We start from the raw sequence: 13,602 nt of genomic DNA, 5'->3' as shown, positions 1-13,602 counted from the left end.
CTGCCATTTTTCTTTATCCTAACTGTCACTGTATTGGTTTCAACAGTTTTCATTCCTTTTGTAGACTCTTGCTGTGACTGTTTCAGTCTTCTGCCTGTTTGTGTTCTTAATTGCCTCAAATCTGTTGTGCAGTGTGACATAATGATATGACTGTTTGTCTTACTTGTTTAAATTTAATAACACCTGCTGTCTGTCTATAGGATCAACCTCATTTCTTAGGAAAGAAAAGACCTCCAGGATCAGGAAGTCCTCCCATCATAATTTTATGTTGATTACCAAATATGCTTTATGGACCTTGGCCTTTGCTCAGGTTGTCACTGTCTCCCCAGAAGGGTATTTGCTCTTGTGCTCACCTGCCTGACTCCCATCATCCTTCAGTCCTTCCCCTCAATCCTTCCCTTACCCTTAATGGAATATTGCTCTCATCCACCTAAACATTACTCTAGATTCTTCTACTAAGAACTGTGTCTGTGTCTATATCTACTACTAGATGCATGCTGCTCAAAGATGGGCACTGAGTTAATGCAGCATTGATCCTCATATAATAGATAATAAAGATTTTTTGACTACATTGGATTGACTATTTATTAATCCAAGCGTTATAAAAGAACTATAAATATCATTACCCTCTCTTTCTCAAGGATTAAATATTTTGTTTATTGGCTTTTAGCTCTCTATTTATTCTGATCTAACTGAAAGGTGACTTGCATAAAGAGTTAAGAACTTAATGTATGTTTTAGAATGACACGTTCCAATAAATCTTTCTGCAGTAACAAACTCATTCTATCTTTGTGATATACAATACAGTAGTTACCAGACATATGTGGATATTGAGCACTTTAGATTTTTTCAAATTGAGGAGCTAAGGAGCTGAATTTTTAATGTCATGTTTTAATTAATTTACACTTAAATTTAAATAGCCACGTGTGATTAGTAGATACTGCATATCAGACAATGCAGTGTTGGAAAGTTCTCTCCAGCAGAGTCCCAATAGGACACAGATGGAACATTCAGATTAGGATAATTCAATGGAAGTTTATTTATAAAGGAACTTTTTCCAGATGTGTAGTTTAGCTTTAAGGGAACCATGAGAGAGTACAATTAACCATGGTAGTTATATGGGAGCAATGATGAGGTGGACTTGATGGAAAGACTCATAGTTAAGATTATATAGATCTAAGCCTGAACCCTACTGGGGACCATATTTATAAAAAGCAATAATGATTTTAATGAAATTTCATTGAACAAAAGATCATACTCAGAACTGCTCTTTTCAGTAGAATATTTCCTGCAGTTTGTTTCTTGATGAAGAATATGACTGCTGGCTCTGTGCAATACTGATCCACACCACATTTTCCCAGTCTTTTCCCTGACACTCCCTTAAAGTCATCCCTTTTTTAATAGCAGTACTGTGCTGACCCAATAATGGCTCCTGTCAAGGATTCCTTTAAGAAGCATCATCTCTTGTCAGCACTTGGAATATAGGAAAGTTCTCACTGTTATCTGTGGTTGTGTTTTAATATCCTGCCATTTCCATTCCTCATCTCAGAACACAGAATTCTCCTTTGGTCTTAGCTCATTGCTTGATGATTTGTTAAGGCTCTGAAAACAGAAGGAATGAGGGCTTTTAAATAGGATGGGGCTATTTGTCCTTGCTTTATTTATTTTTATGCCATGCAAAAGGAATAAAGAGGCATAAAATGGTTCAACTGAAGCCAAATAAATCTGGATAAATAGAGCAAGGACCCAATAAAAAACTAGAGGTGAAAAAGAAGAAAGGTGTGGGTGGTTGGAGGTGGGGCTTAGAGGGAGAGAAAAGGAAGGAAGAATGAAGAACTTTATATTTCCTTAAATGTTAGGGGCTGCTTATCATTACCTGGAGAACAAAATGTCTTTGACCCAAGGAAACATTTTGAACTAAGGTTAAGCTCTGAGTAAAAATTAGGAAATCATCATTGTTGTCCTTATTGAATGTCTTCATGCTGTCACCTCCTGTCATCCTTTATTAAAGCTTTGTATGCCTCTGCTGCTAGGTCTGAGAAGACTGACATCTTTTAGTTGTTCTGATGAATCACACCATAGAAGCTAGTGATTTTTTTTACAGCCAACACTATAGGAGTCTCCCATATTATTATTGATACTGTGTGGGTATGTGTGGGAATGTGTGGGAGAATTCTTTCTCCCACTCCCGCTCCCTTCACCCCCTTTTTTTCTGATGTCTCTACTTTCATGAAATAGAAAGAGATATAACCAAGAGTTAATAATATGGGGCTAAGGTTGTAACTCAGTGGTAGAGCACTTGCCTAGTGTGTGTGAGGCACTGGGCTTGATCCTCAGCACCACATAAAAAATAAATTAATTAAATAAAGTTAAAAAAATATTTTTTTAAAGTTAGTAATGCATGAAACTTAGGTAAAATTAAGAGCTGTCTCTGAGCCCATTGTGTATCTGTTTATGGGGCTGCCTTATATAGCCCTGAATTAACTCTTCACAACTTTGTACTGCTAGAATGGAGAATGTGGGTAAGAACTGTGGAAGTATTCACTATTTTTTATCTGGGTGTGTTGCCACCATTGCTCTGATATACAGAATTTTATTTATGTTTGATGAAAAAGCCTCATTTCAATATCTTTTATCTCTCCTTCTTTTTTACCCCCTTCTTCACTAGACACAGTTTCTATCATGTACACATTCCACATTGCCCTTCAAAAATAAAATATGGCATAGGCTTAGTGGTCCTCTATTTTGTCAGCTAGAAATGTGTAGCATCAATTTTGGGTATCACAGTACTTGGAAGCTGGTATTGAGATTTGAAGAGATAGACCCATGGATTCCAAATCTTGCAGTCTATAGGATCATCTCAAAGTGATGATCATTTTTCTACACCCTTTAAATAATAGTAAAACATCTGCTGAGAAAATCTGAACCTAACAGATAATAGAGGAAATTGGGTGTGCCTTTTAGCTCAATGCTGAAATCTTCAGAGTCCAGCGTTATATCTTCCTGGCATACAGCAGGCCTCTAACTAAAATTATGTTGTATTTTGAATCAAATTGCTCACGTACAAAGTAGTTAATTCTATTCAATAAGTTCTATGTAAGTTGTACTAAAGAGTCAAAAAAATTAATATAGGGCTGGGGTTGTGGCTCAGTGGTAGAGCGCTGGCCTAGCACATGGGCGGCGCTGGGTTTGATCCTTGGCACCACATATAAATAAATAAATTAAATAAAGGTATTGTGTCCAACTACAAGTAAAAAAAAATTTTTTAAAAATTTAATATATACCTGTCAATGTCAAGATTTTAACAGCATTTTATGGTTGATGAGCATGCATGGAAATAGAATGAGGATATTGGGAAATGCTATTGGAGGAAGGAGAGGAAGATGTTTATTTTTGAGCATATCTTTTAGGAAAATTTGTTGTGGAAACCATTAAAGAGTGGGAAGGATTTTAATAGGTATTGTTTGGAGAGATGCTCTCTGAAATCAGTGCTCTTTCAGTTATATGTAAGAACTGGGGAAAAGAAAAAAATGCAGGAATATATCTACTGTGAAGGATAGTGCTTAAGAAGATGTGGCAATAGATTAAACTAAATAGGTAGGTTAGGACAGAATATAAATGATCTTAAATTTCTTGTTCAGGAGTCTTTCTGTCTGAAGAAAGATTTTGGGATTTTTGAGTTTAGTCACGGGAGTAGTGTCTCACATGCTCATGGTCTAGGCTTTGCCCTGGTGTCCTTTTTAACGGGGTCCTGGTGTAAACTCCCTCAGTTATCAGTTGCTTAAACTTGCCTTCCTGATTTTCAAGGTCTCCTCTCAAGAGCCCTTTTCAGTTTATTAATTTAAAAGCAGCAATTTTCCTAGAGGTGAATCGCATAATGATTTTTTCCAATCTCTTTTATATGCAATATCACAGAAAAAGTATGATTAAATTCAATCCAGTTGTTTCCCACAAAAATAATAGGTAGAAAATATCAACCAAGGTGACTCTATATGTGCTTAATAGTCTAAAGATTTGGGTTAAGGATGTAACAGAGAGAACCGTTCTGCTCAAAGAATAAAAAGGTGTTGCAGGAATTATCTTGAAGAGCCAAAAACAGCATCCAGTTCTTACTTAAAACAATTTGTTCTTGGAATATTGTCAGCTAAAATTGTGGTCAACTTTTGCAAATGCTATGAATTTGCACTGCATATTTTATTTAGTGTTTAGCAAAACTCCAATATGGCTCTGCATAACTTATGCTATACACCATGAAAATGACTTCAGAAACTCCCACAGAAGTTGACAAATTGGGCATCTAATGCTTTTAAGCTAATTGCATGCTTAGCAGTTAAAAAGTTGACTTGTTAAGAATGAAGATCTGAATTTCATGGAGATAATGCTCTGCTTACTGCCACATTGAATCAAACCCTGTATCAGAAATATTACAAAAGTTTAAAGAAGAAAATAACATGAGCTTTAATCACCATTCTACTTAGTCTTAAGTGAAATGCTCATGAATCATATGCAATATCATAGCAGTTTTGAAAACTATTCTTGAATTTTCAAGCTGTTATTTTCAGGAAATTTAGAAAGCAAATTGCTAAGTGATAAAGAGTAATTTGATACCATTGCTTATGTCACTTTTTTTCTCCCTTGCAGACTGGAAAAAAAGAAAGGAGTAATACTTTGAATATTGCTATAGACAACATGTGCAAGAAGACAAGAGACCTTCGTAGACAGGTGAGGAAAGAGAGATTTGGACACAGAAACCAGCATGTGAAATTAGGCTTTTGTTTATTGTTGAAATATTTATTTCTTGTTTCTGTTCTTTTAAAATTAACTTAGAAAGAAAAACAAGAACATTAAGTATATAATTTCCACATTTATATACCTCAAATGTTTTTGTGGCAAACATAAAATAGAAAAAAGAATGTGTTGCTTTATGTCATGCAAAATTACATTCAAATCCTAGCTGTGTTCTCATCAGTTCTGAAATCTCAGGCACAGATTTCATCTCTCTGAGCTTCTCTGAAGCTATGAAATGGAATTAATAATATACGATAGAGCTGACTGGTACACAGTGAGTTTTCAGTGCATGTTGGTAAATTGATTTTATGACATTAAAAACTGACTTGAGTTTCTCATCCAAATGCTTATAGAAAACAACTAGTAATTCAAAATAATCCAATTCCCTCGTCAGATTATTTTAGGATTCTTCACAAATTTGTTTCTATTCAAGTTAAGGCTGCTTTTTCACCTTGGGTCATCAGGAATTTAGGATTAGAAAGGATTTAATTAAACAATTTATAATTCCAATATTATGCCTATCAAAAGATACAAAATTTTCCAGAAGCATGAAGACTTAGCTAATTTCAAAAACATTTGTTTTACATTCCTTTTTACTATTAAATAATTGAACTTCTTCATGTACAACTTTTAACGTGGTTACCATTAACTCATAAAAGAGGAGCAAATGCTTTTCAACTAAAAGCCTTTTTTTAAAAAAATTTAGTTGTCAATGGACCTTTATTTTATTTATTTATATGTGGTGCTTAGAATGGAACCCAGTGCCTCACATATGCTAGGCAAGCACTCTACCACTGAGCTACAACCCTAGCCCTTAACCAAAAGCTTTTTATTTTATTTTTTTTTTTGAGAGAGAGAGAATTTTTTAGTATTTGTTTTTAGTTTTTGGTGGACACAACATCTTTATTTTTATTTTTATTTTTATGTGGTGCTGAGGATCGAATCCAGTGCTCCGTGCATGCTAGGTGAGCGCGCTACCGCTTGAGCCACATCCCCAAAAGCTTTTAATGCAATATTTTATCATAGCTTAATGGGAAGATTTAGTTAAATGGTTGGGTGATTGTTTGTTTAGTTCAGATGTAGATTTGAAAATGGGATATATAAGGATCTCCAGACAGTTAACTTTGGATGTGTAAAAACCCAATTTTAAATTAAAGTCTGTGAAAATCCCAATTTCTTAATTTTATGGCCTCAATGTAAATTCTATTTCTACTGTCAGTCCTTAGAATCATGGGATTGAAGTATTGAAAGGGACTTATTAGCACAATCTGTTTTACAATGCAGATGAGAAAACAGGTCAGAGTGATGGAGGTGACTTGCATAAGGAGGAAGGGGCACTGAGTTAGCACCTACACTAGAACTCAGGAGAAACAGGGGACTCTTAACCTCAGAGCTGTCATCTCTCTTTGTTGAATAATTTTTACTCTCTGTCTTCAAAATTTCTACCTCATTTGTTCCTTATAGGACTTGTAAGAGTTGTTTCTGTGAACTGCCAACATTGGTGTCTCCTGTTCCTGACTTTTCCATCTATATTGCATTCAACAAATTTGGGCATAAAGAGCTTATCTACATTCATACCTCCAAAGTTTTTGAAGTAATTATTTTTAAAAAAAGAAATTCCTCTCATGTTGGAAAACTAGATTTAGCAAATAAAAGCAAACTATGCCCAGTTAAATTTGAATTTCAGATTAGCAACATACGTTATTTTAATATAATTATGTTCCAATTATTGCATGGAACTTACTTATATTAAGAAAATAGGGGCTGTGGCTGTGGCTCAGTGGTAGAGTGCTTGCCTAGCACGTGCAAGGTGCTGGGTTCGATCCTCAGCACCACATACAAATAAATAAATAAAATATTGTGTCCAACAACAACTAAAAAAATTTTTAAAAAATAGTTTTGTTTATCTGTAATTCAAATGTAACTTGGTGTCCTTTATCTTGAAATCATACTTGCTGCCATCTGAGATATAGAAATAGCATAAGAATTACTAATACTTTCTTCATAGGAATTATTTGCTGTCTATAGAGAACTGATGTGTTCTGGAGGCATGATCACTGGTCAATAGCTCTCTTGTTTCAGTTTTCCACTAATGTGTAATAAATTACCATAAACAACAGCAACCATGATTCCATCTCATGTTTTCAGAGGTTTGCTGGGGATCCCCAGAGCTATTTCTGTACTTTTTTCACTTGTGATTTCCCAGGTAGTGGAAGTCAAATGGTGACTGTGGCTGGATGCTTCAGGCCATGGTGCTTCCTCTTGTTCCCTCTCTCCATGTTTTCTAATCTTCTATGGCCCCTTTATGTGTTTACTAACTCCAGTAAGGTATCTTGAATTTATCATATAGTAGTTCAAGGCATCAATAAAGAAGAGTTGGAAGCTGCCTGGTCTTCTTAATGCCTAAACTCCAAAGTCACAGAGATTAATTTCCTCTACATTTTATAGGTTAACATATTCATAGACCTTACCCTAGGTCAAAAGTACAGGAAGAAGCTTTATCTCTTATAGGAGAAAAAATCTGTGTGTACATGAATATGTGGAATTGTTAAGAAGTCATGTTTATTATCAAAGTTGGTGATATAAGTTACTCTGATTCTTTCTCATTATCCTCACTGGGCCCCAACCTAGTACTTCCTTTCCATCCTGATGTTTATACCTTTGGTAGTAATAAAAGTTCATTTATTACACTTCCACCTCTTATTATTGTAAAGCTCATTTAACAATTTAAACATTTACATATATACTTATAAAGATAAAGCCCTACCTTAAATTGTTTTTCTTTGATGTTATGGTTTGGATATGGGGAATCCTCCAAAGGCTCCTGTTTGTTAAAACAGGGATTTTCAGAGGGTGAAATGATTATATGATGAGGGTCATCAGTCAATGCTAGTGTGAATGTACTGACTGGGTGGTAACTGTAGGCAGGTGGGCTGTGGCTGGAGGAGTTGTGTCACTGGGAAGCATGCCCTGAAAGGGCTCATCTTCCCTGAAGCCCTCCTGCCCACCCCCTCTCTCTCTGCATCCTGGCCACCATGTTCTGAGCTATTTTATTCTGCCACACTCTTCTGCCTCACCTAAGGCCAGAGCAATGGAATTGGCTGACCATGAACTGAGCCCCTGAAACCATAAGGCAAAATAAACTTTTCTTCCCCTAATTTGGTCTTTTGGATATGTTGATGACAGCGATGAAGAGCTGACTAAGATGTTTGGATTATTTAACATTCATCTCTTGCTCTAGAACTAGTTTTATTTTTAATAATAAAAAATAAAATCAAGTCTTCTCTCCACTCATCCTCATCCCCTTTCTTAATCATGGCATTTTCATCAGTAACAGAAACCGTTTAGTTTTGGATTCAGAGAATAATTGGACCTTCTCTATAAGGAATGACATAGACTGCTTAGAAGTATCTGAAGATGAACTACATTTTGGGGCATTGAAGTGTAATAATCTAGGAGATGACAGAGTATATATTAGTTTCAACTTTCTTGCTCAATGACTTTCTTGCTTATTTTATTATAGAACAAACACAAAAGTCCTTAGCATGACGTTCTAGGTCTCAACTGATATCCTATTATTCTTTTTCAAAAAATTTATTCTAATTAGTTATACTTGACAGTAGAATGAATTTTGACACATCATACATAGATGGAGTATAACTTATTCTTCTGATTGTACACAATGTAGACTTACACTGGTTGTATAATCATATATGCACACAGGGTAATAATGTCCAGTTCATTCCTATCCCATAGCCTTTCCCTATTGTTCTTTAACATTCTCACTCCTTTGGCTCTCCTTCTCAATTCCTCACCTCATCCCATCAATACCTTCACCTGTTCTCTGGCAAACCCAGAGAACAGGTGAAGGTATTGTTTATGCTCAGCATGTTTATGGGATGTTCATGGTAGGTTTAGCTTGGTACTTTCTCCATGATTATTTACCCCTTTTAATTACTAATCAACTGAGTAAGTTGAACAGTAGGGCCAATCCTACTTCTCCCATGAAATGATTGCTATTTTCATCAGTGAGAATTACTATTTTTCTTCTGGAGTACTTACAGAGTGTACACTTCTATTATAACAGTGATCTCTAATCTGCTTGTAGTTTGTTTTTTTCTTTTTAAAAGAAGTTTCTTCCCAGTGGATTAAATGCCCTTGTAATTATAATTATGACAACATCTCTAATTTAGTAAACAATTCCCTGAACTCTCTACCAAGTGTACTCTGTATATTATTTATTTTTAGCCCTAAAATAAGAAATAACTCCATGGTATTATTATCTTTCAAGTGAATCATATTTCCAAACATCATCTAGCCAACTGGTAGAGCCAATTTTAGTCCAGGTCCAGCAACCCCAGCACAAGTTTGTCACCACTATAAGAACTGGGTACAATGGCTTCAGAGCACCCAGATCCTCATATATTGATTTTACAATCATAAATTCTTTTCTCCCTTATTACTTATTTTATGTGCTTTCAAAAATTTAAATTGCCTTCTTTCAATTACCTCCTTTCCTCTCATCTTTTATTTGAGACCTGAATATCTATTGGAATGCTCAATGAAGGATGAAGAATTTTAAACATATAACTTCATTAAAAATGAGAATGAGTATAATACAATTCATTGTATTATGAAGATTAAGGTGCATATTTGATTTCACTAAAAGCAGGCTAAAATTTTTATTTATATATATATATATATATATACACAAACAAAAATGCATTATATTTCATAGACACCAAAGTAAGTTTGGGGTATATCCAAAAGTTCTGATTAAAAACAAATAAAACCAAAATATCATTCTTTTTTGGTAGTGGATATTGAGTGCAGATCTGTTCTATCATGGAGCTACATCTTCATCTGTTATAGTTTTTATTTTGAGACATGATCTGGCTAAATTGCTTAAGGTATTACAAAGTTTCTGAGGCTGGCTTTGAACTTGCAAATCCTCCTGACTCAGCCTTTCTTTAATTACTGAGTTGCTAGATTCATCTTTTCTCCATGTTGGTATTACCAGTGCCACACTTGGAAAAAACGACATGTATGCTCTCATGCCTCCTTGTCATCATCATCTGATAATATTGAGTTTCCAAAGTGTAAATTCCATTAAATGGGCTCAGTAGTTATATGCTAAATTACTTGGTAGTTGATTTTGTTCCTGTTGGTCAACTGAGCCCTGCAAATCATATTTTTCTATTTCAGTTAAAATTACAATGTCCTTACTATACCCATTTTCTAGTTCTCTGAGGATGATTTATTTCTAAAACACTCTCTTTGCATTCCATTCTTGTTTTCTTCACCATATTATTCTTCCTGTTCCTCTATTTGGTGATTGCACTGGTGCTTTCTTACAGTTTTCACATAAGTCTTTTGCTATTGGGTTTCAATTGTAGAGAAATGTATTATTTTATTTGAGACCCCAAACCACTTATATCAGTGGAAAATAGAAAAATTGATGTCTCAAAATCTTTTATTAAACTGTACTGAGAAAAGATGGAAAGCCCCTCAGTTCGGTTTTGTCCTGACATCTTTCATGCCAGGCCACAAACAGGTATTTATTGAAAATACATACCTCTAACTCCTATTGGTTTTACATTAACTTCAGATTTTAGTGCTGTGGCTTCTAATTCTACATTGGTATATGGGGTTCCTCTCTAAACATTTTGGTATGTCATCTGAATGAAAGGAATGCAATATACCATTAAACAGGAAATAAATGGAAATAAAGAATATTGAGGCTAGGTAAGGAAAATATTCACAGATAACTTGTATAATACAGTGAAAAAACATCATATTAATACATTAGAAAATACTATGGATACTTATACATTTTATAAACACAGTTGCTCATCATAACATTCTAGTCCTTCTGTATGTTGTCCTTATTTGCACATTTAACCCTATCTTATAATAACTCATTTTTCATAGTCAGTAAATATGGCAAAATCACTCCCAGTGATGTGCAAAGCAGAAGTGGAAGATTGAGATCAACCAAGATTAGTTTATCTAAGACATTGGAGTCTATCATTTGTTGAGTGACCAAATATTAACATCATTTATATGTGTATGTTTTAGATTGGATTCCCCTGCAAATGGAGCTTAGTATAGAACCTTAGTACAGGTTGTTTATTTGGGAGATGAGCCCCAGAAAACAAGAGTAAGAGAACATTAAAAATGAGACAGGGGGGCTGGGGCTGTAGTTCAGTGGTAGAGCGCTTGCCTTGCACATGTGAGGTACTGAGTTTGATCTTCAGCACCACATAAAAAATAAAGATTCTTTTTAAAAAAGGGTGAGGTAGGGAAAGAAGAAAGGATATGTTATTGACAGTGCTGCTTTAGGAAACAGGAGCTTGAAGACTTCCGAGAAACAATAGGATATTTCCCAGATTGTCAGATTGGAGACTAGAAACTTTGTTCAGTGACTCCTTTCCCCATTGCTCAAGTGTTGCCCCCCTGGGGTGGACTCTCCAGAACTTCTAAGGTATTACAAAGTGAGAAAATTTATTCTCCATGTCTCTAAATTTTTGCTTTGATGATTCATCCATATCACCACAGAAAAAAATTTAGAGACAGAGAATAATTTTTTTTTGAAATTTTTTGGAAAAGTCCAAGAAAGCAGTATGACTGGGGACAGTTGAAGATGGGGACTATAATGTTGACATTATAATTTTGTTTGTTACAATGAGTACATTTAGAGAATAAAGATATGGAGAATTTTTTAAAAGTTTGTCTTTTAGTTCTTGGTCATTCGTTCTTTTATTCTCTTGGCTATTATCTAAGTATGTTTTTATGTCCTACTTTTCCACCTGCATGACACATAAATGGAAATATTTCTTTTTTTTATTGTTGGTCATTCAAAACATTACATAGTTCTTAATACATCATATTTCACAATTTGATTCAAGTGGGTTATGAACTCCCAATTATACCCCATATACAGATTGCTGAATCACATCAGTTACCATTCCATTGATTGACAAATTGCCTTTCTAGTGTCTGATGTATTCTGCTGTCTGTCCTATTCTCTACTATCCCCCCTCCCCTCCCCTCCCCTCCCCTCCCCTCCCCTTTTCTCTCTCTACCCCTTCTACTGTAAATCATTTCTTCGATTTGTATTATCTTGTCTTACCCCTCCTTTCCTCTTATATGTCCTAATGTATAACCCTGAGGATCGCCTTCCATTTCCATGCGATTTCCCTTCTCACTCCCTTTCCCTCCCACCTCTCATCCCTGTTTAATGTACATCTTCTTCTCAAGCTCTTCGTCCCTACCCTGTCCTGGTTTACTCCCCTTATATCAAAGTGGTCATTTGGTATTTGTTTTTTAAAGATTGACTAGCTTCACTTAGCATAATCTGCTCTAATGCCATCCATTTCCCTCCAAATTCTATGATTTTGTCATTTTTTAATGAAGAGTAATACTCCATTGTGTATAAATGCCACATTTTTTTATCCATTCATCTATTGAAGGGCATCTAGGCTGATTCCACAATCTTGCTATCGTGAATTGTGCTGCTATGAACATCAATGTAGCAGTGTCCCTGTAGCATGCTCTTATTAGGTCTTTAGGGAATAGACCAAGAAGGGGAATAGCTGGGTCAAATGGTGGTTCCATTCCCAGCTTTCCAAGAAATCTCCATACTGCTTTCCAAATTGGCCTCACCAATTTGCAGTCCCACCAGCAATGAACAAGAGTGCCCTTTTCCCCGCATCCTCTCCAGCACTTATTGTTGTTTGGCTTCCTAATGGCTGCCAATCTTACTGGAGTGAGATGGTATCTTAGGGTAGTTTTGATTTTCATTTCTCTGACTGCTAGAGATGGTGAGCATTTTTTCATGTACTTATTGATTGATTGCATGTCCTCCTCTGAGAAGTGTCTGTTCAGGTCCTTGGCCCATTTATTGATTGGGTTATTTGTAATCTTATTGTCTAATTTTTTGAGTTCTTTGTATATTCTGGTTATTAGGGCTCTATCTGAAGTGTGTGGAGTAAAGATTTGTCCCCAGGATGTAGGCTCCCTGTTTATCTCTCTTATTGTTTCTTTTGCTGAGAAAAAACTTTTTAGTTTGAGTAAGTCCCATTTGTTGATTCTAGTTGTTAACTCTTGCGCTATGGGTGTCCTATTGAGGAATTTGGGGCCCGATCCCACAGTATGTAGATCATAACCAACATTTTTTTCTATCAGATGCCGTGTCTCTGATTTAATATGAAGCTCCTTGATCCATTTTGAGTTAACATGTTGTGCATGGCGAGAGATAGGGATTCAGCTTCTTTTTGATGCAAATGGATTTCCAGTTTTCCCAGCACCATTTGTTGAAGATGCTATCCTTCCTCCATTGCATGCTTTTAGCCCCTTTATCAAATATAAGATAGTTGTAGTTTTGTGGATTGGTTACTGTGTCCTCTATTCTGTACCATTGGTCCACCCGCCTGTTTTGGTACCAGTACCATGCTGTTTTTGTAACTATTGCTCTGTAGTATAGTTTGAAGTCTGGAATCGCTATACCGCCTGATTCACACTTCCTGCTTAGCATTGTTTTTGCTATTCTGGGTCTTTTATTATTCCATATGAATTTCATTATTCTTTTATCTATTTCTACAAGAAATGCTGTTGGGATTTTGATTGGCATTGCATTGAACTTATAGAGAACTTTTGGTAATATTGCCATTTTGATGATGTTGGTTCTGCCTATCCATGAGCAGGGTATATTTTTCCATCTTCTAAGGTCTTCTTCTATATCTTTCTTTAGTGTTCTGTAATTTTCATTGTATAAATCTTTCACCTCTTTTGTTAGGTTGATTCCCAAGTATT

The 13,602-nt window shown here is 35.4% G+C and overlaps 1 protein-coding gene across 1 annotated transcript in view; it reads left to right on the top strand.

Moving 5' to 3' along the window:
• Positions 1-13,602, top strand: part of Ctnna3 (catenin alpha 3) — a 1,674,700-nt gene that overhangs the window by 860,782 nt on the left and 800,316 nt on the right. Inside the window, exon 8 of the mRNA XM_026394645.2 lies at positions 4,642-4,722. Coding sequence (XP_026250430.2) covers positions 4,642-4,722 — 81 coding nt within the window. The remainder of the gene's footprint in view (positions 1-4,641; positions 4,723-13,602) is intronic.

This window comes from Urocitellus parryii, chromosome 5 (genome assembly GCF_045843805.1).
Source record: "Urocitellus parryii isolate mUroPar1 chromosome 5, mUroPar1.hap1, whole genome shotgun sequence".
In the NCBI taxonomy this organism is placed as follows: Eukaryota; Metazoa; Chordata; class Mammalia; order Rodentia; family Sciuridae; genus Urocitellus; species Urocitellus parryii.
Note: the sequence above shows the minus strand (reverse complement) of the source record. Positions and strands in the feature narration are given on the sequence as shown.